The sequence below is a fragment of the Carcharodon carcharias genome, chromosome 7 (assembly GCF_017639515.1).
Source record: "Carcharodon carcharias isolate sCarCar2 chromosome 7, sCarCar2.pri, whole genome shotgun sequence".
NCBI lineage: Eukaryota > Metazoa > Chordata > Chondrichthyes > Lamniformes > Lamnidae > Carcharodon > Carcharodon carcharias.
In genome coordinates, this window is record NC_054473.1 from 133,140,306 (window position 1) to 133,166,933 (window position 26,628).

General features: G+C 43.7%; 1 protein-coding gene and 1 long non-coding RNA gene across 4 annotated transcripts in view; one reads left to right on the forward strand and one right to left on the reverse strand.

The window, feature by feature from the left end:
* Nucleotides 1-640: 640 nt before the first annotated feature.
* The window catches only part of slc12a4 (solute carrier family 12 member 4), a 128,975-nt gene continuing 102,987 nt past the window's right edge, over nt 641-26,628 (reverse strand). For 2 of the 3 annotated variants that reach the window (XM_041191355.1, XM_041191357.1), the window contains 6 exons: nt 24,046-24,215; nt 18,300-18,431; nt 18,093-18,200; nt 10,447-10,634; nt 4,933-5,066; nt 641-1,749 (listed from right to left, as the gene is read on the reverse strand). In XM_041191355.1, the coding sequence (XP_041047289.1) occupies nt 1,658-1,749; nt 4,933-5,066; nt 10,447-10,634; nt 18,093-18,200; nt 18,300-18,431; nt 24,046-24,215 (824 nt within the window). In that variant the 3' untranslated portion in view covers nt 641-1,657. The remainder of the gene's footprint in view (nt 1,750-4,932; nt 5,067-10,446; nt 10,635-18,092; nt 18,201-18,299; nt 18,432-24,045; nt 24,216-26,628) is intronic. The other variant, XM_041191356.1, reaches the window with a different exon arrangement.
* Nucleotides 6,500-26,628, forward strand: part of LOC121279869 — a 46,887-nt gene continuing 26,758 nt past the window's right edge. The window contains exons 1-2 of the long non-coding RNA XR_005943515.1: nt 6,500-6,637; nt 7,170-7,234. This is a non-coding gene — a long non-coding RNA (uncharacterized LOC121279869). The remainder of the gene's footprint in view (nt 6,638-7,169; nt 7,235-26,628) is intronic.

The window sequence follows — 26,628 nt, forward strand, 5'->3', positions numbered from 1 at the left end:
CAGCCTGGTGCAGGGTTGTGAAGTTAACATGCTATAGATAAGTTTAGCAGCAGGTGGTGGGGGTAGCAAGGAGAGAATCTTGGTGCTTTCCTTTCCAAGAAATGAAGATTTCCCTTCACTTAATTTTAGAAATTGACCTTGACCACAGCTTTCTCAATTCTCCCTCTCCATGTCTCAGCTAAAGCTTGATTTTTATTTTGGAGGGGAAGAGGCCAAATGAGAAATACCACTCATGGCCTTTATCTGCAAACAAAAAAAGAGACAAATGTTGCTTATTTTAATAATACTCTTTGACTATCAATGTACAAAAAAATACATGTACATCCACCAAGTTTACACCACAGCTGCTAACCATATTTCAAACACTAGTGCAGTGTTAGATTAGCAGTTATGTTGCACTGTAGGACTTGAGGTTAAAACAGTGTAAATGACCATGCTGCACTGATGCAATGAAAGATGACAATAGGACACAAGACTAATTAATTTTCCTGAATTAGGTTGCACTCAACTGCTTTATCCAAGGTTATAAACCTATCACATGACTTGTGGATTTGAACATTATCTTGATATCAGAATTTAAACCTATGATTAATGTTTCTTGGCTATCAAGCAACAGTTTTGATATGGAAACAAAGTCAGATTTGAGAAACCTTATACAGTGCTTTATTGAGAAAAATAACATTGTGTTTGACTTTTAAAATGGTAAACAAAAGCACATTATGGTAAAGGGAAAGCTCCAAACTAGTAGAATAATTTAACGGCTGACAATTGTTTTGCAAAAAAATGTTCAATTGAACACATAGCAGCTCCTTTTCCTGTGCCATTACAAGCTTACCATCACTGGGGCACCAATGTCAGACACTGCATATGAGACTGCAGCACATTTATTTAAAAATGGTGGTCCACCGACTAATGGTCCTAATTATTTTCAGTAATACTATAAGAAAAGCCATATAGTGCTTTTTATTCTGGACAACATGGAAAAAATAAATACTAAAATAAATAGTTTTTTTGCCAATTACACAATCAGAAACCTTGGAAGATACAGCGAGACAGTTTGGATCCCACTATTTTCATAATTAGTGTCTACTGTGAAAAACACTGTTAAAAGCTATCCGTTAACAGTCAAACTTGCCAAAGTATCTTAAAATCCATATTCTGCAAAGCAGGGGATATAGTGTTGGAGACAGAACTCCAATTTGTGACTCTGCCAGCTGTGTCCTTACATACAATAATATAAGGCTGCATTACAATCAAGTGCCATAGCAGCTCATCTCAATAACTGACCAAAAAAGCAGTGCAAAGCTCAGTACTGATTCTCCAGACATGGATTCCAAGCCCAAAATCCAAGCTTATTCTCAGCACAGGTATAGAATAGTATATTTTTAATTTAATCTTTCTTCTACCTTCACATTTGTAAGAACTATCACATCTTAATATTGCTTGGTTATACTGCGATGTGCTGGACTTTCAAAGGTAATTGCATTTAATTGGAATGCACTTAATGCCTGAAGCAACACTGGGCTTGGAAGATGAGCCATGGGAATCTTTGTCTGAAAGATTGACCAACCAAAGGAGTGCTTATTAGGACATGAATGTTTGGAATGTCTTCTGCGGTCAGGTTTCCATCACATAGGTCTTTAGAATGTAGTCATGTTCATGAGTAAATAGTGATGACTTCACAACCACCACCTCGTACTAGCAGTACCCTCTCCAGACCTTCTGTAAGTACTTCCAGAAATTCCATATCTTCAAACAATGTGTCAAGGATATTGGATAACACAGTCCATTTGAAAACATTAGGATTGTGCTTTAAGGTGCACGTAATTTGGCATTTTTGTATTTATAGACAACTACATCTAAGTAGGATGACTAACCATCTAACTGTGAAAGTAACTTGTCTATCTTATGCTCAGTCCATCACTGCAGGAGTTCTTCATGGCAATGTCCTAGGCCCAACCATTTTCAGCTGCTTCATCAACGACCTTCCCTTCATCATAAGGTCAAACAAGAGGATTTCATCAATGAATACATAGTGCTCAGTTCCATTTGCAACTCCTCAGATAATGAAGCAGTCAGTGCCCACATGGACAAGACTTGGACAAAGTCTTGTGCTTGGGCTGATATATGGCACAAATGTTTGCTTGTGCCTTAAGAGCCAGGCAAAGTGCATCTCTAACAATAGAGAGTATAATGACTTCCCCTACTTTCAATAATATTATCATCATTGAACCCCTTACCATCAACAGTCTGGGGTGGTGGGGATTGGGTGGGAGCAGGGCAGGGAGATAGGGTTTCACCATTGACCTGGAATTTAATGGGAACAACCACATAAAAACTTTGGCTACAAGAGCAGGTCAAAAGCTGTAGTTAGTGACTCACCTCCTGACTCCTCAAAGCCCACCTCCTACAAGGCACAAGGTAGGCATGTGATGGAATACTCTCCACTTGCCTGGCTGAGTGCACCTCCCAAACCCCTAATCTCTACGGCCTGGATTGACAAGGGCAGCAGGTGCATGGGAACACTACTACCTCTCCTTTTCTCTCTAAGTCACCCAGCATCCTGACTTGCAATTATATTGTTGTTCCATCAATGTTGTGGAGTAAAAATTCTGGAACTCTATGTAATAGCTTTACGGGGATCACCTTCACCACTGATGACAACAGTGTCAAGAAGGTGGTTCACTGCCACCTTCTGAAGGGGGGATTAGGGATGGACAATAAATACTAATCTTGGCAGTGAGATCCACATCCCATGAAATAATGGAAAAAAGTGCTGGAGAGAAGGGACAACATACCAGAGTCAGGGGAAGAGAGTTCGGTGGGACTGTGGAAGTGTAGGCCTGACGGAGATTATAGAAATAGGGTGTGGAAAGAATATGACATTAGATGCAATTGGACAACATTTGCTAAACAACCCTCCATGTGCTAAGAATTACGCTGACAACCAAATTAAGATCATCAGTCGGGCTTGCAATGTGGTGCATTTGTAAGTACTGGAAGTTACATATATTAATAGACAGGGTCCTGTTCTTTGCAGACATAAAGAACATGTACACACATCGTGCCTGTTTTAGCTAAACAAAATAAGTTACAGGCATTCACTGACTCATTCCTCAGGGTAATGACTTGATCAATCAGGGTCAAGTTGCCTGGTTTAAATTTCAAACAATGCTTGGCAGTTAACTGTCAGTCACCATCAGTAGTGCATTCTCCATGACAACACTACTTGCCAACCAATCAGCACTCTCTTCACGTACAGTATAAATTGTTGCTTTCCCCCTTATATTGGTGTTCTTGCCAGTGATCTGATGAGTGCAAGACGAAAAGCTTAGACATGTGTCCTTTTTCAGGATTACGATATTAAATGGATCAAAACTGTTACACTTGCACCTTAACATTGCATTATCTAATTAACCAACTGTCAGCCCACAGATGCAAAACTTCACTGGATCAACAACCCCACCAAGCAAAGCATTCCATAAAGCAAGATCCACAGGTCCAACAGAAGTTGACCTTTATTTTGTGAGTCTTCCTTTGGGGGCTTCAGGTGCTAATCCCTAGTTTATTCTGCTTCTCTGACTGAACTTCAAAGCACACATTTGCTGTTTGAAAAAAAAAAACAGAGCAAACCTTTAATGAAGGCATTCTACTAGGAATATTGGGGAAATACTAAAACAACACTCATGCTTTCAGCAGGTAGAAGTTCTGAATACAGAATATAATTTCAGTGATTTTACTTGAGACTCTGAAAGATGTAGTGGACTAACGTTCCTTTGACAACTGGCATTTAAATGTGAGTCAAATTAAAGGTATGAAAGTATCCTTTTGTGAAACATATTGCATGAAATGAATATTGGCAATCTAACTCAATGTGCAGACACTCAAGCTGCCACAGATCAGCCTAAGATGCTGTTTCAACTTGAGTTTGTACTGTTGTCGGGGTGTTATCTGTAGACTGCAATGTGTAGTTGGCAGACAACTTACTGTGCAGACTGTATAGCAGATTGATCTAAATACTGATTTAGGGCGAGAGCAGCTGGAAGGTTCATTTTTCTCATAATAGCAAAATGATTCCATACAAAGTTAAAAAATTTCCCAGGTGCCCAGGTGTGATTTTATATTGGATAGAGTTACACTGCAACCAGTGAGAAGCTCAAACTATGTGAGAGTATCCATTTGGTCTCACACTACTTGTCTTCAATGTACTCCAGAATTAGATTGAGTCATCATTCCTAAATTAAAGTATAATTTTCATGATCTGCATCCAAACCTACTTTAAATAAATGTATTGACTATAGTATAAACGGCATGGTGAGGGGCTGAAAAGATGGCTGGCGTGATCAGTAAAAATTTCAAACTAGTAACAGCGGGTGATGCTCTACTGAAGTTGGCCTGAATACAGGTTGTTGAGTAGAGTACAAGCAGTTTCATTGTGGATTTCTTGAGCTGAGAGAAGTGAAAAAAGTGGACACTGAATGCTAAGAGTTAGGGAAACAAGAACAAAATTCTCTGACACTGATAGCACCAGCCCTGGTGAGCAACAAATTTTAGTTAAACTATAAAGAACATTTGGCACACTTTGGATGAGCAACCAGTCAATCTTCCACACAAGTATGGAATATCAGGTTAAGTATCGACTGTTTTTTTCTTATGTCCTGTATCTAAAATTGTGGACTTAGCTTTGTGAGGAGGAGGAAGTTAGAACAGGACAAATCAATCTGGAAAAACATGTCAACACGAATGTTTAGAAAATCTTCTGGAAGTGGAAAAAAAAATGCTAAATTGTCCTAATGTTAAAAATTAAGATCTTGGGTAGCTTTGATTGCCATAAAAAGTTATTGTTGTGCACCCAACTGGATCATTGTCATTCTTTTTTTAGCCAAATATTCTAGTAAGACTATTTGCAGAAAAATGTTTGATAAAGGATACAGTTTTCGTCTCCATCTTGGTTTTTTGGTGGTCCAGGCATGTTTAGCAAAACCAGTTTGGCATCATGGGACCTATTTACAATGACTTCATTCAGCTTAACTGCTGTGTGCATTCTCCTTACATTGGACTGGTCCCTGAAAAAAGTAACCAACACATTAAAAATAATGGGTATACCTTATAGCACAATATCAAGTTACGGTAAAGTTAAGAAATTATTCCAGATAAAGGCAACCATAGTTTTGAAGACTGCAGTGAAAGCTTAATTTCTGACAGCTACAACAACTTGCACTTATATAGTGTAATAAAACATCGAAGGCACTTCGCTCGGGCATTATAAAACAAAGCATAACACAGAGCCACATAAGGAGTTATTAGGTCCGATGACCAAAAGCTTGGTCAAAAAGGTAGGTTTTAACGCATGTCTTAAAGGAGGAAAGTGAGGTAGAGAAGCAGCAAGGTGTAGGGAGGGCAGTCCAGAGCTCAGAGTCTAGGTGACTGAAGGCATGGCCACCAATGGCAGAGCAATTAAAATAGGGATGCTTAAGAACCCAAAGCTGGAGGAGCACTGATATCTCAGAGGGTTGTAGGGCTGGATGAGATTGCATGATAGGGAGAGGCGAAGCCATGGAAGGATTTGAAAACAAGGATGAGAATTTTTAAATCAAGATGTTGCTTCACAGGGCGCAATGTAGGTCAGCCAGCACAGGGATGTTAGGGGAATGGTACTTGTTGATAATAAGGACATAGGCAGCAAAGATTTGAATGACGTCAAGCTTATAGAGGGTAGAATGAGGGAGGCTAGCCAGGGGTGCATTGGAATAATCAAGTCTAAAGATAACAAGTGAATAAGAGTTTCAGCAGATGAGCTAAGATGGAGGTGAATTTGGGTTACGGTGCTGTAAATAGGTGGACTTAGTGACGGTGTGAATGTGAGATTGGAAGTTCATCTCAGGGTCAAATATGACACCAAGGTTATTTTTTTATTATTTGTTCATGGGGTGTGGATGTCACTGGCTAGGCCAGCATTTGTTGCCCATCCATAATTGTCCTTGAGAACTGAATGGCTTGCTAGGCCATTTCAGGGGTATTTAAGAGTCAACCATGGAGTCACATGTAGGCCAGACCAGGTAAGGACAGCACATTTCCTTCCCTAAAGGACATTAGTGAACCAGATGGGTTTTTACAACAATCGACAATGGTTCCATGGCCATCATTAGACTTTTAATTCCAAATTTTTATTCAAGTCAATTCAAATTCCACCATCTGCCATGGTGGGATTTGAACCTGGGTCCCCATAGCATTACCCTGGGTCTCTGGATTACTAGTCCAGTGACAATACCACTACACCATCGCCTCCCTTTATTATGAACAGAGTGGCTGAATCTCAGACTACTGCCAGGGAGAGGGATGGAATTGATAGCTAGGGAATGCAGTTTCTGCTCATCCAGTTCTGGATATTGGGTAAGCAGTCTGAGAATTTAGCAACAGTGGGGCGTTGAGAGAGGAGGTGGTGAGTTAAGAGATGAATGTCATCAGCATACATGTGAAAACCACCCCTGTGCCATCTGGAAGGTTTACATGTTCCTTCATGCTTCCATTTAATATTGACGGATACAAAGTTGAATGATTGCATTCAACTCATTGTTCTGGTGGCGTAAATTCTGTATGTAAGGAAAAGGTCAACAAAAAAAGGACTGTGGAACAGGTTAGTTTTCTTGCATAATTCAAATGCCTTCAGTCAACAAGAAAGTAAAGGAAAAGCACTAAGAGACACAAAGGCTATAAATTAAAGCAATATGTTTAGAAGCTTAGTGAACCACCTTCCTGCTTTGTAAGTAGTAAATGGAGATAAACTGAGGTGTCAGCTGACCTTCACAAAAAGGCTTTCAAAAGGAACTCAAAAAGTAAACTGTTTCACTGTTATTTAGAAACGAAGTACAATTATGCTAATTCTGACCAGAGGCATTAATGACAAAGAAAATTTGGTCTATTCCAAAAACTAAAACAAGTGGTAACAATTATTGACACATTATTGTCTTTTCTGTACAGACCAGCTACGAATTTTATCAGTTTAACAGTTGGATTATTGTGTATTAGTTAAAGTATTGTGTACGGTTTTGGGAACCCTGTTATAGGAAGCATACAAAAATAAAGGAAAAGGAATTGATTCGCTAGTCTTGAATAAACGAAAGGTCTAGTTAAAAAAAACTAATATGAGAAATTTATTTTTTTTTCAGGGGAGCCAAGGAGGTTAAGGGATGACCTGATGGAGATGCTCAAGATTACAGGGTTTTTGATAAAGGTAAATGGTGATGGATTGTTGATCAGCTAGCTAATAAATAGAAGCCACAAATTTAGATAATCACACAATAAATTAGAGGAGATTATAGATTACCTCTTTGCATGTTATGATTGTGTCAAGTTTCATAATATTATTGTTGTTTATTATAAAGCAGGTTTATGGGTGCGAGTGTAGGTGGTTCTGTCTGTTTGATTTAATTAAATTAGAGTTGGGTAGACTGCACACTTGAAATTATCAAAAGAAGTTAGGGGCAAAAACATTTGAAATGCTAATGAGTAAACATGAATGAGGGCTTAGAATGTAGGGTGTGAAGGAAATTTGCATTTTTAGATAAGTGAAGGAGTTGTTTGGGTTTCAAAGGGATGGTAGGATGTTTACGACTAACAAGATAAATAGGGAAAGGTTATTATGTTTATTTTTTCCAAAAGGTACTGACCATATTGGCAACATGAAAGATTTTCAGATTATGGGAAAAGTACATTTCCAAACACATAAAGAATAATGGAATTTACAGATTAAAGAGAGAGAAACATTTATAAAGGAAGGAAGGAAGGAAGGAAGGTGATGTTGCAGGCCATGTAAGATATAACAGGAACATGTGAAATAGCCATAGGGAAGCCTCCAGCCATTCTTACAAAAGTCTGCTGTGTCCAGTAACTAAAGTTACTGTCGAGTGGGTATTATGGTAAACTCATTGGCTTGCTATTTAAATTTTAAATCTAATTTTGGACTGTTGCCTGAAAGGGGTTGTGTAGTAGGGAGTCAGTTTAATTAGGAATTTTGGGATTTGTTCTAGTACTGATCTTATATACGTGCTTGAAATCTTTTTTTTTGTTAATGACTGTTTTCATTTAATTTTTAAAATCTCTAAAGGGTGTTAGTGGACTCGTTACTTCTGAATTCAGTGCCCATGTATTTTTGTAATAAATACAAATTGCAAAACCAATGTAGGTATCAGTGGTAGGGAAACTATTGGAGAAAGTTCTGAAGGAGAGTTTCTATCTCCACGTGGAGAGGCAAGGTTTGATCAGGGATAGTCAGCATGGCTTTGTCAGAGGGAGGTCATGCCTAACAAATTTGATTGAATTTTTTGAGGTGGTGACCAGGTGTGTAGATGAGGGTAGTGCAGTTGATGTAGTTTATATGGATTTCAGCAAAGCCTTTGACAAGGTCCCACATGGGAGACTTATAAAGAAGGCAAATGCACATGGGATACAGGGTAATTTGATAAGGTGGATTCAAAATTGGCTTAGTTGTTGGAGGTAGAGGGTGATGACAGAAGGCTGCTTTAGTGACTGGAAGCCAGTGTCCAGTGGCGCACCACAGGGATCTGTGCTGGGTCCCCTATTATTTGTCATTTATATAAACGACATAGATGACTATGTGGGGGGTAGGATTAGTAAGTTTGCAGATGACACAAAGATTAACCAAAGGTGGTTAACAGTGAGGTTGAGTGTCTTGGGCTACAGGAAGATATAGACGGGAAGGTCAAATGGGCAGATAAGTGACAGATGGAATTTAACCCTGAAAAGTGTGAAGTGATACACTTTGGAAGGAGTAATTTGACAAGCAAGTATTCAATGAACGACATGGCACTAGGAAGTTCTGAGGAACAAAGGGACCTTGGCGTGTGTGTCCATAGATCCCTGATGGTGGAGGGGCAAGTTAGTGGGGTGGTGAAAAAGGCATATGGGACACTTGCCTTTATCAATCGAGGCATAGATTACAAAAATAGGGAGGTCATGTTGGAGTTGGAAAGAACCCTGGTGAGGCCACAGCTGGAGTACTGTGTGCAGTTGTGGTCACCACATTATAGGAAGGATGTGATTGCACTGGAGGGGGTGCAGAGGAGATTCACCAGAATGTTGCCTGGTATGAAACATTTAAGTTATGAAGAGAGGTTGGATAGACTTAGGTTGTTTTCACTGGAGCAGAGAAGATTGAGGGGCGATCTGATCAACGTGTTCAAGACTATGAGGGGCATGGACAGGATGGATAGGGAGCAGCTGTATCCCTTAGTTGAAGGGTCATTCACAAGGGGGCATCAATTCAAGGTGAGGTGTAGGAGATTTAGAGGGGATGTGAGGATAAACTTTTTTACCCAGAGGGTGGTGACGGTCTGGAATGCACAACCTGGGAGGGTGGTGGAGGCGGGTTGCCTCACATACTTTAAAAAGTGCCTGGATGAGCACTTGGCACGTCATAACATTCAAGGCTATGGGCCAAGTGCTGGTAAATGGGATTAGGTAGGTAGGTCAGGTTTTTCTCACATGTCGGTGCAGACTCGATGGGCCAAAGGGCCTCTTCTGCACTGCGATTCTGTGATATCATGGCCAAGTTCCCTCTGTGGATTTAGTCTGCCTGGCACACATCACCTGCCATGTCATAACAATTGTTAAGAAGTGCAATTCTCGGATCTGAACTATTCTTGAACAGGAGTACATAAATGTTATTTGGAAAGTGCTTTAGATAATTGTTTATAAATGTGAACAAACAAGGGTGTGGGATTGGATGAAGTGACTCATGTGGAAAAAAAAGGCAAGCCCAGGCTTGATAAGCTGAATGGCCCATTTCTGTGCTATATTATCATCTTCCATGGTTATATCACCCAGTGAGAAAATAATCTGCTAAGAATCTATACCCCCCATTACTCAACTTTTCAATTTGACAAGCTGACCAAGCAGTCATTCACCAAAACAGGGCCACTGCCGAGAACTTTAAAGTCAAGGACTAAAGGACCAATTGAATGAAGTAAGTTGAAAATAATGCATTTTGGCTAATTGACATAATTCCTCAATCTCCACTACCCCCACTCTAGCAATTACTGGTAATTTACAACTGACTTATGGGTCAAAATCACTCTATTAGGAAACAAACTTTAAGTTTTAATAAGAATCACTTGACAGATTTTCCCCCTTCTCTCAGGGCCAAACGCAATTACATTAAACTACATTAATCAAACCTTTTAAAACAACTAGTCTTTGAAATTTGGTCTCACTGTTGAACAATATGCTTATTTTGTTAATAACTTTGATGCTACTGGAAGTTAACATGTATAAAGGTGGTAGCATTTTGTTTCTCACAATTCTAAATGAACTGTCAGAAAAAAGCAATGTGCAAATAACAGTAACAGTTCAACAATACAGGTGGAGGAAGATTAACATTTATTATTCACAGAATGTGACCTCTCAAGGGAGGGGGCTGACACTTACGGTTTAATACTGATTAATTCTCGGAAACTGTTCGGGGTGGTGGCTCTATTGCGGTTTCTTTCAGATTCACATTTTTCCTTTGTCCATGTCATCTGTATTTTGTCAGGGTAGACATGTACCTCTTCCTCTTCATCTGAGTACACATTTCCTGGATAAATTATTGAATTCCTGTCTTTTACTAATTGGGCCTGAAAAAAAAGCAAAATGGGGTTTCTAAATATCTGCATATATTTGTTTTTAATTCATTTATGGGATGTGGGGCATCACTGGCAAGGCCAGCATTAATTGCCCATTCCTAAATGCCTTTGAGAAGGAAGTGATAAGCTGCCACTTGAACTGCCACAGATACACCCACAGTGCCATAGGGAGGTGGTTTCAGGTTTGAACCAGCAACAGTGAAGGAACAGCGATACAGTTGAGTCAGGATGGTGTGTAGCTTGGAGCACAGTTTGCAGGTGGTGGTGTTCCTACGTGCTTGCTTACCTTGTTATTTTAGGTGTAGAGTCCATGGATTTGGGAGATGCTGTTGAGGAAGCCTTAGTGATATGCTACAGTGTACGTGGTGCATTTAGATTTTCATAAAGCTTTTAGAATCATACCTATCATAAGTCCCACATAAGAGCTTAGTGTACAAAATTAAAGCACATGGGATTGGGGGTAATATATTGGCATGGATTGAGAATTCATTAGCAGACAGGAAACAGAGATGGAATAACTGGGTCTTTTTCAAAGTGGCAGGCGGTCACTAGCATGGTATAGCAGGGATCAGTGCTCGAGCCTCAGCTATTCACAATATGCATCAATGATTTGGATGAGGGAACTAAATGTAATATTTCCAAGTTTGCTGATGACACAAAACTTTGTAGGAATGTGAGTGGTGAGGAGGATGTTAAGAGGCTTCAAGGCAATTTAGACATGTTGAGTGAGTGGGCAAATACATGGCAGATGCAGCCTAATGTGGATAAGTGTGAAGTTATCCACTTCGGTAGGAGAAACATAATGGCAGAGTATTATTTAAATAGTGATAGATTGGGAAATGTTGATGTACAAAGGGACCTGGCTGTCCTGGTAAACCAATCACTGAAAATAAGCATGCAGGTGCAGCAATCAGTTAAGAAGTCAAAGGCATGTTGGCCTTCATTGCGAGAAGACTTGAGTACAGGAGCAAGGATGTCTTACCGCAGCTGTACAGGGCTTTGCTGAGACCACACCTGGAGTATTATGTGCAGTTTTCGGCTCCTTACCTTGGAAAAGATGCACTTGCCATAGAGGGAATGCAGCAAAGGCTCACCAGACTGACTCCTGGGATGGCAGGATCGTTGTATGAGGAGAGATTGGGTCAGCTGGGCTTGTATTCACTGGAGTTTAGAAGAATGAGAGGGAATCTCATTGAAACATATAAAATTCTGACAAGGCAGGACAGACTGGATGCAAGGATGATGTTCCTTCTGGCTGGTGGAGATTCGGGGGGAATATATAGAACAAAGGGTCGCAGTCTCAGGGAATGGGGTAGGCCATTTAGGACTGAGATGAAGAGAAACAACTTCAGCGGGTGGTGAACCCGTGGAATTCTCTACCACAGAGGGCTATGGAGGCTAAGAATATATTTAAGAAGGAAATAGAATTCTAGACTCTAAAGGCTTCAAGGGGTATGGGGAGAGAGCGGGAGTATGGCATTGAGATAGAGGATCAGCCATGATCATATTGAGTGATAGAACAGGCTGGAAGAGCCGAATGACCTACTCCTGCTCCTATTTTCTATGTTTCTTGCAGATGAACATATTGCAGCCACAGCAAGTTAATATAGAAGGTGGTGGATAGGGTGCCAATCAAGCATGTTGTGTGTTATTAATTGGGTGGTTAATTATACTCATGTGGTGAGCATTAACTGGGGATTCACTTATTGTCAGATATATATAGCAACAGACTAAAACTGTGGTTGTTGGGTTTGGAGGTATATATTTGCAGTGTTGTTCTCTGTAAACAAAAGCATGTACAACATGTAAAAATTGGGTTCTAGTTTCACCTTTCACTGCCTGGCTTTCTGGAGGGGTGCTTTGCCCTGGATTCTGTTGAGCTTTTTCAGTGTCGTTGGAGCTACACTCATCCAGGCATGTGCAGAATACACTATCACACTCCTGATTTGTGCCTTGTAGATGGTGCAAAGTCCTAGGGGAGTCAGGAGCTGAATCACATGCTGCAGAATTCCCAGCCTCTGACACACTCTTGTAGCCTGGTATTTACTTGGCTGGTCCAGTTAAGTTTCTAGTATACTCCCACAATGGTGATGCCACTGAACATTAAGATGAGATAGTTATATTCTCTCTTATAGGGAATGGTCATTGCTTGACACTTGTGTGGCATGAATGTTAGTTGCCATTTATCAGGCCAACCTGGCACAAAAAGCCGCAGTATCTGGGGAGTTGCAAATGGAACTGAACATTGCAATCAGCAAACATCTCCATTTCTGAACTTACAATAAAGAGTAGGTCATTGATGAAGCAGATGAAGCTAGTTGGATACTTGCCTGAGGAACACCTGTAGCATTGCCCTGGGACAGAGATAAATGGTCTCCAACAACAACAACCATCTTTGTGCTAGGTATGATTCTAACCTGTTGTTCCACACCACCAACGCTGCCCCCCACCCCTCCCTCCTGCCCCAGCGCTGCCAATGACACCTTCTATCACTTTGCTGATGGGATGGTAATTGGTTGGATTAGATTTGTCCCGCTTTTTGTGGACTGGACATACCTGGTCAATTTTTCACTTTGTAGACCCCAGCGTTTCAGCTGTATAGGAATGGCTTGACTAGAGGTACGTCTAGCTCTGGAGCACAAGTCACAAGCTGAGATGTTGCTGAGGCCCATAGCCTTTGCTGTATCCAGGGAGCTCGGCCACTTCATGTGAAGTGAACTGAATTGGTTGAAGACTGGCACTTGTGATGCTAGGGTCCTCAGGAGGAGGCCAAGATTCTGGTTGAAGCATTGTGAACTGCAAGGGGGATAGATTAGAACTTCAAAAGGACATAGACAAGCTGGTGGAATGGGCAAACAGGTGGCAGATGAAGTTCAATGCATAGAAATGTGAAGTGATTCATTTTGGTTGAAAGATCATGGAGAGACAGTACTAAAAATAGGGTACAACTCTAAAGGGGATGTGGGAGCAGACGGACCTGAGTGCACATGTGCATAAGTCTGAAGGTAGCAGGACAGCTAAAGGGGGTGGTTAATAAAGCATACAATATCCTGGGTTTTATTAATAGGGGCAAGGGGTACAAGAGCAAGGAGGTTATGTTGAACTTGTATAACTCGCTAGTGCGGCCTCAGCTGGAGTGCCACGTCCTGTTCTGGGCACCACACTTTAACAAGTACGTGAAGGCATTGGAGAGAGTGCAGAAGAGATTCACAAGAATGGTTCCTGGGATGAGAACTTCAATTGTGATGGTGGATTGGGGAAGTTAGGACTGTTCTCCTTAGAGAAAAGAAGGTTGAGAGGAGTTTTGATAGATATTCAAAATCATGAGGGCCTGGACGGAGTTGATAGGGGGAAATTGTTCTCACTTGTGAGAAGATCAAGAATGGGAGGGCACAGATTTAAAGTAATTAGTAAAAGAAGCAATAGTGATATGAGGAAAAACTTTTTCACACAGCGAGTGGTTGGGGTCTGGAATGCACTACCTGAGAGCATGGCGGAGGCAGGTTCACCAGAAGCATTCAAAGGGAACTGGATTCTTATCTGAAAAAGAAAAATGTGCAGGGCTGCAGGGAGAAGGTGGGAGAATGGAACTACTTGAATTGTTCATGCAGAGAGCAGGTGCAGACAGGGTGGGCCAGATGGTCTCCTTCTGCGCCGTACAAGTTCAATGATTCTGTGAAGGTGGTTGCAACACTGCAGCCTTGTCTTTTATGCTCACAGGCAGGATTTTCCCTTCGTTGGGAGGGCATGGCGGGTCGGCCCGGGAAAAGCTCCGCCAGCCGCAATCGGCCCCCGACCATGAATTCATGCTGGCTGGCCAATTAACGGCCAGTCAGCATGAAAGGCGCGCTGCCAGGGTGGGGGCGAGAGGAGGGCAGGCACGGAAGTCAGCCCATGCGTGCGGGAGTGCGTGCTGAAAGCTCCCTGAGGGCACAGAGCTGCCTCAGGGAGCTGAAGAATTGGAGAAACAAAAACAGACATTTTAAAGTTGATATAAACATGTCCCCACATGTGACTCAGTCACATGAATAGTTACATGTTTGAAATGAAGTTGAAAAGTTTTTTTCTGCTGGAAACCCCATCCCGCCTATGGATGAGGTTTCGGAAAAAATGCAAAGGCTGCCTGGCCTATTTGCCCGCCCACCAACCGAACGGTTGAGTGGGCAGTGAAAAATACAAATTAATTTCCTGCTTAAGGGCTTTAAGAGGCTTCTTAATTGTTGGCAGGTACACTGCCTACTTCTGTGCGTGCCTGTCGACCGAAAGATCACGAAAGTGTGTGATGACGTCGGGACACTTGCCCAATTGGGTTGGGCGCGTGCTCACCCGTGGGTCGTAAAATCCTGCCCCATGTGTTGGCCACCCCGTCATTGAGCATGAGGATGTTCATGAAGCTGTCTCTTTCCTTTATTTGTTTAATTGTCCACTACCTTTCACGACTGAATGTGGCAGGGCTGCAGAATTTTGATCTGATCCAATGGTTGTAGGATTGCTTAGCTCTCTCTACAGCATGTTGCTTCTGCTGTTGATCATGCACATAATCCTCTGTTGTAGCTTTACGAGGTTGCCACTTCATTTTTAGGTATGCCTGGTGCTGCTCGTGGTGTGTTTTTCTACACTCCATGAACCAGGGTTAGTTCCCTGGCTTGGTACTAATGGTACAGTGTGAGATATGCCAGGCCATGAGGTTACAGATTGTAATGGATTAAAATTCTACTGATGATGATGAGTGTGCAAATATCAAACTTATCACTACTGCTTTGGTTAGATGCATCTGCATTAGGTAAACTGGTGATATTGAGATCAAGAAGGTTTTTCCATTGTGTTGGTTCCCTCATCACCTGCCTCAGGCCCAGTGTGGCACCTCAGGTCAGTAGTGGTATTACTAATTCACTCTTGATAGAAGTTGAAGTCCCCCAACCTCAGTACATCCTGGCTTCTTGCTATCCTCGGTGCCTCTTCCAATGGAGGAGTGCTGATTCATCAGCTGAGAGAGGGCAGTAGGTGGTAACCTACTAAAGTTTTCCTTGCCCATGTCTGACCTAATGCCACAAGGCTTCATTGGTCCAGAGTTAATGTGAAGGACTCTCAGTGCCACTCCTTACTGCATGACACTGTGCCAACTCAGCTGGTGAGTCCGTCTTGCCTGTGGCGATGGAGCAGCCTCGTACATTGGCTGCAAGATATGATTCTGAAAATATGATTGTGACAGGATGTTGTTTGCCTAGTCCGTGGAACAGTTCTCCAGAGTTTAGTATAAGTCCCTAGATGATTGTGATGGGCCTTCGAAGGGGTGAACGTGCCTTTCTTTTGTTTGGTTACTTGGCCGATTCCAGGTGGTCCATGCAGTTTTATTCTTCTTGCTTTTCACAGCAGCCTGATACAACTGAATGGCTTCCTAGGCCTTTTCAGAGGGCAGTTTAGAATCAACAACATTCTAAGGGTTTGGAGTCATATTTAGGACAGACTGGTTAAGGTCAGCAGATTGCCTTTCCTTAGGACATGTGACCACAATCAGCTGGTTACATGGCAACTTGCCATGGCTTCTTTGACAGCAGGTTCCAAACCCAGGATCTCTATCATCTAAAAGAATAAGGGCAGCAGGCACACGGGAACACCGCCACCTGCAAGTTTCTTTTCAAGTCACATATCATTCTGACATGGAAATAAATCGCCATTCCTTTACTGTCACTGGGTCAAAATCCTGGAACTCCCCCCCGGCCCCCAACATGGGAGATGTACTTACTCTACATGGACTGAGTGGTTCAAGATAGCAGCTCTCCGTCACCCTCTCAAGGACAATGAGTGATGGACAATAAATGACAGCCTCGTCTGCAATGCCCACATCCCATGAATGAATTTTAAAAAACTATTATTGATACTAGCTTTCTTTATGCAGGATGTATCTAGTTAACGGAATTGAAATTCCCCAGCAGCTTGAACTAATTTTTCTAGATCATTAGCCAAGGCCTCTGGATTACTAATCCAATAATATAACCATTATACTGCCATACCCATAAATAATTCATGATAAAGAGTACAGGCAAGAAGAGACGTTTTACAATGGAGTGGCTTGACTTTTACTATGTCACTAGTAATGAGATTCCTGCATGTTTACCAAAGAGTTAAGACAGACAGTCAGGAATTGCTATGCCTGTTCTTTTAAGAAGTTTTACATGATAGGATCATACATAGAGTCTAATGCCCAGTTCTCCCTCCAACAGCTGCACTCCCTAGCATAAAGGAAGCTATTTTGGGTGCCAATAGGATCAAAGTCCCAGCAAAGGGGTGAAAGGTTATATCGGAGGAAGGCAGGAATATGAGGTTAAAATCAGACCAGCCATGATCTTATTAAATGGTGGAGCAGGCTTGAGGGGCCTTCTCCTGCTCCAGATTCGTATGCTTGTACATATGTATTAAGGGGGCTTGTATCTGAAACAAAGAGATCCTGTCCCTTCATTTGCACTCAAAGCTCCACATTATACAGCAATATCCACCAGTATTTCGGAGACCCATGTCGGTTACTCTCCTGAAACAGAATCTTGTAACATTTGCAAAGGTATTCTCTGCTTGGTACAGACCAAGGTGCCAATATCAGGGTAAAGATGGGAACTGATGCACATTGCCAGACTGCAGACACAAGCTGATGGTAGATTTTTCTATTGAGAGCTCGTCATTCTGGGTAGATTCCGGACACAAATTGCATATGTAGGAGAGTGGGAATACTGTGCGATCACTACAGAAAAAGAATATAATTATGAATACAAAAATCCATTCCCTGTTCCTGAAGCGATCTTTTGTTTTATCACAGAAACAGTTGTCAGAATTGGTGATCGACAAATGATGAATATTTACCATCACAAAAATGAGTGTAAAAGATGGAATGAAAGGACGATTATGGGAGTTTGTGGAAGGGTTCAGTTATGATGTCCCACAGCTGCCAGTAAAACTAAAAGAATTGAGAGAGCATTGCTAAATCCCAAAAAGTGCATTTCTGCTTGCAGCAATATAATGAGCATATTAATAAGAAAATTGATGATATCAAAATTGCCACATGGTGGGAGGATTTATGGAATTGGGACATGAATGTGAATATTCATCCATGGATTAGGATTATATTACATTGGTCCTTGTTCAGTTACTGATAATTCTGTTTCTGCTAATTAACTGCTATATACAGCAACATGCAAATAAAGCGTATCAACGACTGCTCTCACAAGTAACTGAACTCGAGCTACAACCTCTACAAGTTTTGAAACCCCAATGGGATATAAAAAAAAGTTACTCTAACTGGAGAAATTACAAACAATGGTGATTTCAAATTATAAAATACTGCTATAATTTTGAATTTTAAAGTGGGGAAGGCTGGAACAACTAATTTGATGGTTCAAAAAATCCATACAGAACTAGAAACTTAGATTAGAGTGATTAATAGTTATTGCAGCTTACCTCTCTTTCTCTCTCAGTCTTGGATAGCCTCATTTGTCTTAACATCTGTGACCGTTGCTCCATCATGAGAGTCCGTTCATATGTATAAGCTGAAATATCACTACCATGCTGAGGACAGAATTTAATGCCATTATTGTAAGAAAGCATTTTTAAAAATAAAAAGTATGTTGTTGGTGCAGACTGTGTCCTACCAGGCTTGCTCCTCACCATTTCAACAACTTCAACTTCTGCTTCAATGCGCAAGTGATAAAGAAAAGTTGCGAGATCCTTTTTCATTTGAATACTGTTGTCATCCATTTGGGCTACAGTGAAAATTCGCATCTTGCATTTTTTCCAGACCTGTACAGAATTTCAACCAAGTTAGCTTTTGTTTCTGTGTAACTACTGAAACAAAAAATCCGGTATAAAACAAGACATCATGGACACTATTTTCATGAACTGCCCTGAATTCTGACAAAATGAAAACACAATTTCATTTCCCATCAGATAATGTGATTTTGTTTTTAAAAACAGCTTTAAAATTAATGGCAATCCAGCACCCTCTGCTTCCCTTATTTGGTCATCTTTGCATCTTGTGCTTATTACAATTAACTTAAAAATCGATTACTTATTTCACTGCTTTAAAATATAAAGTAATGATGATTGTTCCTCTTGTTGTAGAGTCTATATGCAAGATGTTCTAATTTTCAATATTTTCCTTCATGGAACTATCTTTATGCTGCTTTTTAACTGTCAGGTTTACTGGGTTTACGCTATAAGGAGGGAAGAAATAATGAGTCACTATATATTCCAAATTGGCATGCATATTTCCAAATTTCACTCAGCAAGTGGCAGCTTTCTGAACCAGTGAATTGCAAGGTTAACACCATCATAAGTTAGGAGAAGTTTATAATTGCAAATTGTATACAATCTATTGGGTCGTCTTCCAGTTGCAGGACGGAAATTTCCCAGAAATGTACTAAGTGCGGTAGTGGGCAGGTATAATGGAGTCCTACACATGAATGAAAATGGTGGGTTTTCATGCTCTTTCATTCCGAGCCCACCTCATTATTTATTCACTCCCACGTTTCCATGGTGGATGGGCTCTCACTCGCCTGCCTGCCATCACCCCGCTGTTGCATCACACTGACCGCCATCCTTAAAAGGCAGCCGTCAGCAAAATGCTCATTGAAACCCGGGAGACATGGCCAGCAAAGGAAAAAAGACTGCAGCCCCCCGCTTCAATGATGGGCCCCTCGAGCGACTGCTGGATACCGTGGAGGCCCGCCAGGATGTGCTCTACCCCTGCTCTGGCAGCAGGATGGGCTTGGGAGGTGGTGGCAGCAGTGGTCAGTGTAAATGCCCTGCAGAGATGGACAGCCACCCAGTGCCACAAAAAGATGAATTAACTCCTCTGTTCCGCCAGGGTAAGTCACTCTTTTCATCGCTCCCAACTCACTCACCCACAAACCCATCACACACCCACAGGGTCCTCACTCACTGCCAGTGCAAGGGACATCACCATTCAGTCTTCCACACACACCGTCATTGTCCTCATCCTGTTCATGGGACTGCTCACCACTCACACTGGCCAGGCATACTTATAATTTGGCCTGGCAGGTGCCCTGATACACTATCCCCATCTCTATCCATGCAGGACAAACTAGCACACAACAGGAGGGATAGGTCACACACATGTAGAGGGATGCTGGAGATTAAAGTTCTCACAGAATTCATAAACATAGCCATCCAGCTGGCAGGCGATGACTGGGACCGGTCCTGTGCTGACGGTGAGGTCACTGCTGCTTTACCAAGTGAGGATCCAGCAATGCCATATCCAGCAGACAACCCCGCTGTGAGTGATGTGTCCTGTTTCAAAGGCCATGCACTAGTTATCTCCCCTTGCTTTCGCAGGCACATCTGCCAAACAGCTGACAGAGTCCATGACCCAGGGCTTCCGATTAAGCCCCGAAGAAACCCCTGAAGAGGATTCTGAAGGCATTCTCCCTGAAGTCCCGTCACAGTGCTCACCCACACTCTCCACCAGCACAGAGACACACACCTCGGTGGGGCCTAGTTTTAGAGTAGCCTCGGGATCACAATCCGGTGAGCACATCGCACTGACTGATTCACAGCAGGAGGATGCAGGGACTTCCCAGGCCCCCGGCACTCGGAGAACTGCTGGAGGCCAGAATGTTGCTGAGACCAAGCTAGGGAACACCAGAAAGGGTTGTCCACTGCACTCCTCAGCTAGCAAGGTACGATGGAGGATTCTATCCATCTTCAGGCTGAGGTGATGGCGCTGGCATTACAACGCACCGAGATCAACACTGGCAGGATGGTGGGCGCCATGCGGACTTTGGTTCGGGGCATCACTCCTGCACCACTACGTGGGTTTAACACCATCGCTAATGCCATAGTTGGCCTCCAACAGTGTGTACATGAGAGGGGTGCTGGGCGGCTTGATCTCACTTCAGCCACCCGTCCCGCTCACGGAGTCAGCCAGGGGGCCTCAGGCACCCATAGGGAGGAGGATCAGCAGGTGCACACTTCGGGGCCATCCACCAAGGTGACTCGGAGTGACCAGTCCATCCGAATCCCCTCTTCCTGTGACCTATGCAGCTTCAGTTTCACAGGCCGAGGAGAGTGCCACTGCCATACAGCAGGATCCCAAAAGCAGGCTGGGGCCCACCAAGTCTCAGCCCTCCAGAGGCTGCCCGTCAAAGTCATCAAGGACAGGGCATCACAGTCAGCAGGCTGCCTCCACCCCTGCTGTGGAATTCCGGGGAGCACCAAGACAAAGCGGCAGGGTTAGGAAAGTTAGTTAAAAATAATTGCACAGCCTGGGGATGGGTGTTAACCACTTGTACGTACTGTTCACTATTGTAAATAAACTCCCGTTCCCTGCCTGTGGCTCCTTGTTCTGATGAGCAGTGTTCTTGTCACTGGGAAGTGAAACCTTTCTGCACAAGACAAAAGGCAGGTATCTCAGTTCAGGGCCTCTTCCCTGTGCTCTGTGCAGCCTTCAGACGACAGTGATGGTCCAGTCTCACACTCTCTGGAAACATTACCGATGCCTGCACCTCGGTGCTGGTCATTGCTGCCAGAATGTCGTGGGCAGGGTCACAGAGTTCTCTTACTCTCTCTGTGTGCTCTCAGCACCTTTAAGGAGGGGCTAGCCCCATCACACCAGCATCTGCGACCAGTGATGCTGTGCACCAGCTCCTGAAGGGTTGAGGTGCTGAAGACGGACACAGCATCAGATGCGTCTGAAATTTCATGGTTGCGTCTCTGAGATGGCCATGGTCATGGAGCAGAAGTGAGCAGTCCTTGGCCAGACGGGAGTCAACATTCTCAGAGGCTATGTGAAGATCTACGGAGTGTCCTCACTGCATGTTGCCATTATCCTCCTGCAATCGAGCAATTATTAGTACCTCCACTGCATCTTCAAGACAGGAGCAGTCTCTCAGAGGGTATTGGAGCTGCCATAATCCAGACTTGAGTCAAATGTTCAAAACTGCGATCTGAGGATCTATGGGGAAACCTCACTGCATGTCGTCATCATCCTTCACAAATCTGGCAGCTATGAGGGCCAACTGAGCATGCCTGCCTCGTCTAGCCAGTGCGAAAGCCTTATCCCCATCATCGTCACCACCGAGGACCCCCTCACCCCTGTTGGCATCCTCCTCATTGTAGGAGATGTGCAGCTCCTCCATCTCCTCCTCAGCCAGTTTCTCTTCCTGTTGCATTGCCAGGTTGAAAGGGCGCAGCAGACAATGACGATGCATGACACCCTCTGCAGACTGTATTGCCACACTCCACCAGACCGGTCGAGGCACCAGAATTGCATTTTCAGCATCTTGATGGTTTGCTCCACCAAGTTGCGAGCGGCTGCATGAGCCGCATTATACTGTTGCTCTGCTGCAGTCTGAGGCCGCTGCACAGGTTTTTTTTTTAATTCATTCATGGGATGTGGGCTTTGCTGGTTGGCCCGGGATTTATTGCCCATCCCTAGTTGCCCTTGAAAAGGTGGTGGTGAGTTGCCTTCTTGAACTGCTGTAATGCACGTGGTGTGGGTACACGCACAGTGCTAATTAGCCACCATGTCATTAGCCATAGCCTCTGCAGGTAGCCCTTGTCCCCAAGGAGCTAACCCTGCAGTCTCTGTGGACACTGGAAGACTGCACGGATTTGCGAGCGACTCAGGATGTAGGCGTCGTGCACAGTCCCTGGAAACCGTGTGCATACCTGCAGGATGCGTTTCTGGTGGTCGCACACCAGATGCATGTTCAGTGAGTGGAAGCCCTTGCGGTTGATGAATTCCACTGAGTGTAGCGATGGAGATCTGGGCAACACATGAGTACAGTCAATCACACCATGCAGCTGTGGGAATCCCGAGATCAGGGCGAATCCAATAGCCCTTGCATCCTGGCTGTCCCGGTCTTGGGGGAAATACACAAAGCTGTGTGCCATGGAGAAGATGGCATCCATGACCTCATGGATGCATTTGTGGGTGGCGGATTGTGAAATCACAGAGGTCACCTATGGAGCCCTTAAAGGAGCCACTGGCATAGAAATTGTGCGCTGCGGTCACTTTCACAGCCACTGGCAGTGGATGCCCTCCATGTCCCCTTGGCGCCAACTCCTGCAATAAGTGGCAGATGTGAGCCACCAGATCCCTAGACATGCGCAGTCATCAGTGATGCTGGTTCTCAATCATCTGCAAGAATGGCAGGTGGTGCTTATTGATCCTGGGCGTCACTAGGCGGCGACCAGCCATGGCTCGCTGTCGCTCCTGGACAGCTTGTGCTGGAGCCCCTGCTGCCCCTTCTTCATGAGGTTGCTGCTCCTGCTTTGCACAGCAGAAGCCTCAGTCGCTCTCTCCTCAGTCTTCTGCTATCTCTGTAGGCCATCAGGCAAACAGCTAGGTCACCAGGATCCATGATCCTGATGTGATCCTCCTGCAGCATGAAAGAGAGAAAGGGACATGGTTATCCTAACCTGTCAACCTGCGACATGGACACTGGATGCTGAGATCGTAAGGGGCTGTGAGCACCTCCAACAATGACTGCTACATGGCCAACACTGGTGAGGAGATTGTACCACGTGTGCAGTCCAACCGCTCTGCCTTTTCAATAAATTGCTTAAATTTAAATAAATGCTCAAAGCCTGTGCCTGGGGAGGTGCGGTGGTGGGGGCTCAGGTATGGAGCACTTGGTGTCCCTTTAGTACTTCCGTGTTGCTTGCCCCATGGGTGAACAGGATAGGAGACTGACCCCAATCATATCACTGTAGCTGTGCCTGATCTGTCTCAGTTGCAGAGGGATGGTCAGTTTATACAGGTGTCCCAAATGCATGGCCACTTCCCTCGCTTACCCTGCCCCCCTCGAATGCCTGTGCGCAGGATGCAGCGTCAGGGCAGCACTTGACATTGCCCCCTCCAACCGATAACGGTCGCCTCTGAGGCTGGCCAGCACTTGCCCCCAGACACCAAACCCCCCCCCACCTCAGCATTCGCCTCCGTTCATCAGTTGCTCTCGTGCCCCGGCTCCTGTAAACAACAGGCGAGCTATGGAGTATGCTGTAGCTCATTCACCTCAGTTCCCTCAAAGTGAAGGCCGCCAAGTCCGTGCTGTCTGCGTGCTGCTGTGAAATATGTCACTGTTCTTTCCTGCCAACGTGGACGGACAATACAGCGGGGTTCCAAGAGCCTGGCAGGATGGCCTTTTAATTATATGCTGATGTGTTCCCTGCCAACTGATGGTGGGAACCGCAGGCCACAGTTGGTGGGCTTAGCGGATGACTACAATCTGCCTTCATGCTGTCGTGAAGCAGGTCGAGTCATATTTTCCGCGCCTGCCACCTATCACACCCGTTGTCAGTTGAGTGGAAAAATTCTGACCGTAGTCATTTATATTTCTATCATCTGTCCATGCACTACAAGATTTTTATACTTCTTGCAGGTAGTTCATACCTTGTGCTGCCGAAGAAGAAATGGAAGCAGCATCAACATGCCTCCATCGTGCACAATCCACCAAACATCAATGTGGCCTTCAGTAAAGCGTTCATGGTTACTTGGGTAAAAAGAAACATTTTTTGGCACCAATAGGGCTAGGTGACCAGCTGTAGTGACTCTCACAGTATCTGCAAAGTAAAGGTCAGTGTTACTGATGTTGAGATAAGTTCGTTCATTTAACCAAACCAAAGGTCTGATTAGCAACAGAAATCTATTGAGTTAGCTCATGAAAAATACATAGGCACTCCTTTATCAGATTTCTGGAAAATACAGTCATACTATAGTTTGTTCATAATTCGAGAAAGAAAGATCACACAGAACATTATTGCATTAGTTGACCTTGACTGGCAATACAGAAAATCCTTAAAATAGGAATTCAATTGGAGAGCAATATTTTAACTACCCTGTTGTTTCTGTTTAACTACGTGGGGCAAAATAACCAACCTAGTCCAGCCACGTCGTGGTTATAGTTAGAAAGCAGCCAGTAAGTTAGCACAAATACACTGCAGACACCAAGAAGGCTCGATAGCCATTTTGGTGATGCATATACATACTTTCCATTATTCTCATGTTGTACACACCCTAACATTTCACTGACCTTACAGTCCTATCTTGTCCAGCTGGTATACTCTGAAAACTAAAAGAAGCTGAAGAGTCATATGGACTCAAAACGTTAACTCTAGAGGGCAGAATTTTGCCCTAGGTTGGTGGGCAGGCCCTACCGGCTCGGCGGTGGGCCCTGCCACCATTTTGAGTGGGCGCTTCCTGTGCAGGAGTTGGGGGGGGTGGGGGGGGGGGATTCCCCAACTGTCAAAGTGTGCTCTTTCGCGCGCTCACTGAGACTAAATGCTGTCTCAGGGAGATCACTGACAGTGCTTCAAAGTGTCATGTGACAATGTCACAGAAGATGGGACATGTTAATAAATCTCATGTAGTTTATTTAAGATTTTTGAAATAGACATGAAACTTCATCCCGCCAGTGGATGAGGTTTCACGTATTATCAGGGGCCCGCTGAGGCTCTTTGCCTGTCCGCCAGCCTTAAAGTTGGATGGGCAGGGCCTTTAATTTCCTTAATTATCCTGTCAATGGCCTTAATTGGCCATTGACAGGTTGGCGGGCAGATAACTGATTTCGCTGTCCGCCCGCCTTCCTGAATATTTAAATGGGGCGGGATGATGTCGGGGGTTCCTCCCAACGTCATCCCGCGTTATTTTTCTGTCGGCGAGCGGGCCCTGCCCCCAAATCGCCGACGGGAGAATTCAGGCCTCTGTTTCTATCTCCACAGCTGCTGCCAGACCATGCTGAATCTTTCCAGCATTTTCTGTATTTATAACAAATGTTGGGACCGGGTTATAGTTGTTAAGGGAAACAAACTCTGCATATTGTGGCACCATTTGACAATATAAATGATCAAGTTCAAAGGGATAACTTTACATGCTTGGCAACAGCACAAACTGGAAATTTGGGCACACACAATTTCATTTTTGTGGCCAGAACTGAGGGTGAAAAAATGGTACATTTTCCAACTGTTGCTGCAAAATAATATTACACAATTAATTATTATTCTTTGCAATCCACTACTTTCTATAATCAAGGTTTATATGGATATTTATTTCACTTTTGGGTCATCATATCCTAACCTTGGTCTTAAAATGTGGATTACTATTTCCACAGCATGGGGCTGAGTTCCCATTTTGGGCATAATTAGGAACCTGGGTGCAGATTGCACGAGTTTTACAAAATGAAGTTATAGTTCACCATTCTGTTCAAACTCATTTGCATAATCAAACAAAAAAATTGACATGAAAGCAGTGCTTTCAAATATATTTTTTAATATTGCTAGATATACTTAAGAATGGTAACCTGGTCCAGTTTTTTAAAGCAGCTGAAAGCAGATCTATTGTAAAATATAGGCCAGGATTTCCCGGTCGGCGAGCGGGGGGCAGGGCCCGCTCACTGACACGTAAAATGACGCAGGATGACATCGGGCGGAACTCCCAACATCACCCCACCTCATTTCAATTTTCAGGTCGGCGGGGGCTCAGCAGAATCAACCGTGTGCCCGCCGAATTGTCAATGGCCAATTGAGGCCATTGACAAAGTAATTAAAGTAATTAATAGACCTGCCCATCCAACCTTAAGGTTGGCGGGCAGGCCGGGAGCCCTGGCGAGCTTAAGAAAAATCATGAAACCTCACCCACGGGCGGGATGAGGTTTCATGCATGTTTTAAAATTTTTAATAAAATTGTCAATGAAAGAGATGGACATGTCCCAACTCATTTGACAGTGTCACATGAGGGGACATATCAGGGAAATTTATTCCTTCTGTTTCTAAAATTTTCTCAGACAGGAGCCGATCTCCCTGAGGCAACACTTAGCCTCAGGGAGATGAGTGAGCTCTTTCATGCATATGCGTGAAGGAGCACACTCTTGGCTCAGGGAGTCCCCCCCCCCCGCACGCACTGGGAGCGCATAGCGCTTCCTTGTTGACGTCACGCTGAGCGGGCTTTTATTGGCATGCCCAAATAAAATGGCAGCGT